Source organism: Oncorhynchus mykiss, chromosome 9, assembly GCF_057628025.1.
Source record: "Oncorhynchus mykiss isolate SJ-2025 chromosome 9, ASM5762802v1, whole genome shotgun sequence".
NCBI classification, from domain to species: domain Eukaryota; kingdom Metazoa; phylum Chordata; class Actinopteri; order Salmoniformes; family Salmonidae; genus Oncorhynchus; species Oncorhynchus mykiss.
Genome location: NC_143030.1, coordinates 68,518,557 through 68,524,821, shown reverse-complemented (window position 1 = coordinate 68,524,821; position 6,265 = coordinate 68,518,557). Strand labels below are relative to the sequence as shown.

Sequence of the window (6,265 nt, the reverse complement as noted above, 5' to 3'; positions counted from 1 at the left end):
TGGAGAAGCAGGATTTTATTATGAACACAGTAGTGTTTACAGATTGGGCTGAGGCTTGGTTCCAACTAAAATCATTTCTGGGACGAATACAAAATCTTGGGAGATTCAATACATTTTAACTTGTGCATGTTCTAACTTGGTGTGAGATTCAATTATTATTTGCGAAGATTATGATGTAAAATTTATTTTATACCAACTGAATTTTATCAGATGAACTAAATCCCATAGTTACCTATCATGATAAAATCCCTATCTGACATTACATGGTCAAAGTGACAGGGCATAGACTGACCCTTCCACAGTGAAGGCTACAGGATCTGCTCATCGGAAAGTGTGGCTGACTGTAGAGGAGAGCAGCCTGTGTTGAGTGTCAGGGACTCCCTCCTCTGGTGAAAATGAGACACACTGATTTACATAAGGAAGATTTCCACTACAGTACAGCCTCAGTCTTACAGTTTTACTTGAGGAATAAAAATAAAATAAAAAATAAAAAAATGTACTCACACAAAGCTAAACATATTTTAAAATACTTTTAAAAGGGATTTCAGAGTAATGACAATGAAGGTTCAGTGACTAGAAAGGAAAAAACATTAGATTTATTTGATCACCACTGATATCCACAATTCAATACTATCCTCCTTGTTGTTCTGCTGATAAGAGTGCAATTATACCAACACAAAATGATCAAGGTTAATAAATAAAAACAGGTTATTTACAATTATGCAGTGTCATTCTACCACAATTGATGGTTTGAAACCTCCAAAGTCCACATTATAAAAGAAAGTAGTTGTCAGTGCTAACAAAACTCTGTGCAAAAAAGGCATGTCAAAATTCAAATGGTTTCAATGTTTGAAACGTCAACTAAAATAAGGAGATGTACAGTAGATTACACAATACAAAATGCCTGTAATTCCAACACACTGGGCACACACTGGTTCCATCAACGTTGTTTTCATGCCATTTCAATGAAATGTACATCTGTGTCCAGTGGGAACTGTACAATAAAAGCAGTGAATTAGTAGTTATGCCACACGGCATGCATTCTTGGACTCAAATAATTCACACATTTTAACAGTAACCCTGTCATGGTATTAGGCAACATCTTTATAATGCATCAAATAAGCTAAAATAATATAAATGGAGATAATACAACACAATGTCATTAGTACCAGTCTCTGAATTTACTGAATGGGAGGAACAGTATGGGAGGAATTTATTCTTTTTTTTTCAAATGTGTACTAATACATATTAAACGTCAACACATTCTCCTGGGCCATCCACTCTGAGCAGGTGAAGTGTTATTTTCTATTCCAGACATGTCTGTGTCTGTGGGGAGAAGCAGTGGGAATTGTGGGGGTAGGCGAGGGGTCAACCGGACAGTGGTCAGAGTATTTTCAGCTATGGCTTGAATTGGCTTCATGTCACAACTAAAGTGAATCATGGAATGATACAGTGTGGCCAGAACTGGCGTCAGGAGTGGGCAGTGGCCACATGACAGGGTAGCCTACGGACTCCCTGGCCTAGAGGACACAGCTAATCCGGGGGCCAAAGTGGAATATACGTCTTGGCTACAAATAGCATCATGTTAGTGGCTGAATATTGACCATGCTCTTCAGTTTAGACAAACTGTTTTAACATTCGCCGCCCTGAAGTACGAAATGACAGACACACACACTTTGACATCTGAGCCTGTGGGTTATCATGCTATATTGAACCACCAAGCCACCTCCACTTGGTAGGGTTATAGTCGTTAAGTGACGCACAAACACATACACAAACAGAACTGATCAGTTCACGCATCCATCTTTAAACCTCAGAACTGTTTTTAACATCAAATTGCATAAAGTCCTTGAGAAATGCTACTTCAATAACAATGTTATCCATTAACAGATTGTGCCATAAAGTTTTTTGTATCTGTAATGTAACTATTACAGAATACTGTATGTCAAAATTTTATGGGGGGAATATAAAATGATTACATTTCCCACTATATTTCCAATGTAACTACAACGATTAGTTTTAAGAAATATGTGCAATTAAAACATAATTACCAATTCAATGCATTTCAGACTGACAAGCATGTGTTATTTTTTTATGCAAGTATGTTAGTCAAATCCAAGCAGGCGTTCCTTGTTACAGTTCTATAGGCCTGATGTTTAGATACCAAACAGGATTTCTATATTTCCTATATTGTTGATTGTTGAGTCAGTCCATGATTAAGAGGCACACATAGCCCTCTGTTAGTACATTATGGAACCTATTTCCTGATGGTATTCACACATTTCTAGACACGTTACCATGGCAAAACACAGAATTACGGTTCCAGCTTCAGTCTACATGGAATTCCCAACCAGCGATAGTCAATCCAACCACCAATCCAATCAGTCTGGAAACATACCAAATATTTACATCTAAACAAGGGAAGTATTGTAGACTTGCACAACTTTCTCTCTTCTCAAATCAAACTATTTTTTTCTTCCTACACCATCTCTTCCAATTACACAATAACCTTTAAGAATAAATTAAAGGGGAAGGGAACCCTTTAGGTCCAAATAAAGATATGCTCCATTAGATGAGAGAGGTAGGGAGGAGTGAAAGCAGAGACCTCTCTCCCAGTGCACAGAAGCAGGGATGGAGGTACTGTATGGTGGCGGCGGCAGAGGGGACAGCTGCCTCCTCGTCCCTCTCTAAGTGGTGAGCTTGGAGTAGTTGGGAGGTGAGAAGCGTCTGCGCAGGTACTTGAGGATGTAGAGGGGCAGACAGCTCACCAGGGTGATAACCGTCACCTTCCACAGGAACGACATCGTGGCAATGAAATATACATCTAGAAACAGTACAGGAAACAGAGGGCAGGATGGTGGGTCATTCAAACAGAGATGTTTATACAGTGCCCTCCGTAATTATTGGAACAGTGATATTTCGTTTTTTGTTTTGGCTCTGTACTCCAGCACTTTGGGATTTAAATTATACAATGACTATGGAGGACAAAGTGCAGACTGTCAGCGCTAATTTGAGGGTATTTTCATCCATATCGGGTGAACCGTCCCCTCATTTTAGGGGACCAAAAGTATTTTGATCAATTAACTTCTATGTATATTAAAGTAGTCAAAAGTTGAGTATTTGGTCCCAAATTCCTAGCACGCAATGATAACACCAAGCTTGTGACTTCAAACTTGTTGGATGCATTTGCTTTTTTAAATTATTATTATTATTATTTATTTTTTTACTTTAAGTGAATACTTTTGGTCCCCTAAAAAAATGGGGGGACTATGTACAAAAAGTGCTGTTATTAATGAAAATACCCTCAAATTAAAGAGGACAGTCTGAACTTTAACCTCATCCTCATTGTATAATTTCATATCTAAAGTGCTGGAGTACAGAGCCAAAATAAGAAAAAAATGCTTCCCCGTCCCAATAATTACAGAGGGCACTGTATATGAGAAATTGAGTAAGTATAACTGAATGTAATCAGACTAGTGTGACTACTGTTTGTGTTTCAGTTGCCACTACTCAGTTCATTAGTGACTTAAAATTGGCTGCATCTAACAACCTTTCATCTCAATATCAAATCATTTCTGGGTAACAATATGAAATGTCCTATCCCTGTCAACTGCGTTAATTTTCAGCAAATTTAACATGTGTAAATATTTGTATGAACATAACAAGGTTCAACAACTGAGACATAAACTGAACAAGTTCCACAGACATGTGACTAACAGAAATTGAATAATGTGTCCCTGAACAAAGGGAGGGGTCAAAATCAAATGTAACAGTCAGTATCTGGTGTGGCCACCAGCTGCATTAAGTACTGCAGTGCATCACCTCCTCATGGACTGCACCAGATTTGACAGTTCTTGCTGTGAGATGTTAACCCACTCTTCCATCCAGGACATTTCTGGGGGAATGGCCCTAGCCCTCACCCTCCGATCCAACAGGTCCCAGACGTGCTCAATGGGATTGAGATCCGGGCTCTTCGCTGGCCATGGCAGAACACCGACATTCCTGTCTTGCAGGAAATCATGCATAGAACGAGCAGTGTGGCTGGTGGAATTGTTATGCTGGAGGGTCATGTCAGGATGAGCCTGGAGGAAGGGTCACACATGAGGGAGGAGGATGTCTTCCCTGTAACACACAGCATTGAGATTGTCTGAAATGACAACAAGCTCAGTCCGATGTTGCTGTGACACACTGCCCCAGACCATGACGGAACCTCCACCTCCAAATCGATCTCGCTCCAGAGTACAGGCCTCTGGGTAACGCTCATTCCTTTGACGATAAACGCGAATCCGACCATCACCCCTGGTGAGACAAAACCACGACTTGTCAGTGAAGAGCACTTTTTGCCAGTCCTGTCTGGTCCTGCGACGGTGGGTTTGTGCCCGTTGTTGCCGGTGATGTCTGGTGAGGACCTGCCTTTACAACAGGCCTACAAGCCCTCAGTCCAGCCTCTCTCAGCCTATTGCGGACAGTCTGAGCACTGATGGAGGGATTGTGCGTTCCTGGTGTAACTCGGGCAGTTGTTGTTGCCATCCTGGTTAATTGAACAAGCATGGGAAACAGTGTTTAAAACCTTTACAATGAAGATCTGTGAAGTTATTTGGATTTTTACAAATTATCTTTGAAAGACAACATCCCCTTTTCAGGACCCTTCTTTTTTTGCTGAGTTTAGTGCATTACTGTGATTGTTTTCTATTAAAACAGTAAAAAATAAACAAACATAGCTTCTTAGCAAAGAGCAATTTCTCAGTGGCGAGTGGAAACCTGAAAACTAGCTGTTATTTGCAGAGAGGTTTGGACGTCTTTGTCTTATTGATCTATTAACTAATTTACCGCCTGGTGATATCACCAGGCAGGCCAAAACTTCATTCCACTAAAACAGGCTGAAATTTCTGGCAGTCTTTTCAATCAGCTTAAACTAAAAAGGGCATTACCATCATTTCACAGTATTATTCCAACCTCATAGTATGGAAATGCACAACACACAAGAAAAGTCACGTTTTTGACTGCAGTGGGCCTTTGGAAAAACAGGAGATTAGGGAGACCGAGCATGTTGCCAATACAGTAGATGAGTGAAATGGATTACCATGTAATTGACTCGGATTCAAGCTGTTCCATTCAGGGACATTATGTACCCTTTGTGTTACTTGTGTCGTTAAACGTTAAAATTACCTCTCTTTTAAGAAAGAGAAGAATGAGAAAGTGCACTTTTGACCACGTTCAGGTCATAACGCTGTGGTCTGAAAATGTACCTCCACACCCCACATAAAGGCCTAAAATAAGTTGGAAAACGCAACTAGTGACTGAAGTAACTGATCGGAATCTATGCATCTAGTCCATTTGTCACATTTCTCGCTTTACTTGGGCTTTTTAAGTGACAAATGTCTGCTGCGTACCACTGTTTAGATTTCATAAACTACATAATACAGCCGACACGAAATTCCATAACTAACATCAGCAGCAGTGTGTGGGGTTCTAGATGTGGTACAATCGTTTCTAAACTACAGCAGGCTGTTTAGTCATAAACACAAAGACCTTGGCCAGCATGTGTGTGGTAGAGGGAGCAGGAAACTAACACGAGGCTTTGGCATTTCCACTTCAACACGCTGGCTGCACTCCTCTGGTACTATTTGTCACTTTATTCACCTTTAGCAGGACTTCCTACAGTCAGTAACCTCCAGGTCTCAGACAGCCCAAGGGCACAGTATGAATGGAGAAGACCCTGTCATCACTGAATGCTGACGTACAACTCCAAGGGCAGTGAAAGACCATTACTATCAATCTATCACTGTGTACAGGTTAATACAATTGTGGATACACTATTATTTGTCTCATCTGTATGAAAATTCCTGGCATCGGAATTCCTTGGCCAGAAACATGTCATCAAATGTGTGTGGGTGTTAAGTATGTGTTTTACCCACCTATGAACTCGTGGAGGAAGACGAGCGAGGCGATGTAGCAGGCCAGACTGAGTAGCTCGGCTACGATCATGAGCCAGTGCCACGTCTGGATGGTGAGCGCCACCATCAGCAGCTCCGTGAGGATCAAAGAGGTGAAGGAGATGGCCACGATGTGGACAAACTCTGACTCAAACAGCAGCAATGCCCCATACATGATGATACTGCCTGAGGAGCACAGAGAACAGGTTAGCACAATGTCAAAAGCACTGCTACTGCTTGTATGGATGTGCATGTGCTTTTATTTTCAATCAACAGACATATCTACGGTGCCGTTTAAATGCATGACTGGCAAACTTTAATGCTCAACC

The 6,265-nt window shown here is 40.9% G+C and overlaps 1 protein-coding gene across 4 annotated transcripts in view; it reads right to left on the bottom strand.

Annotated features, from left to right (window-relative positions):
- Window positions 1-6,265, bottom strand: part of LOC110532617 (putative phospholipid-transporting ATPase IIA) — a 42,062-nt gene continuing 35,797 nt past the window's right edge. For 3 of the 4 annotated variants that reach the window (XM_021616670.3, XM_090185146.1, XM_090185147.1), the window contains 2 exons: window positions 5,919-6,122; window positions 1-2,824 (listed from right to left, as the gene is read on the bottom strand). In XM_021616670.3, the coding sequence (XP_021472345.2) occupies window positions 2,688-2,824; window positions 5,919-6,122 (341 nt within the window). In that variant the 3' untranslated portion in view covers window positions 1-2,687. The remainder of the gene's footprint in view (window positions 2,825-5,918; window positions 6,123-6,265) is intronic. The other variant, XR_016483398.1, reaches the window with a different exon arrangement.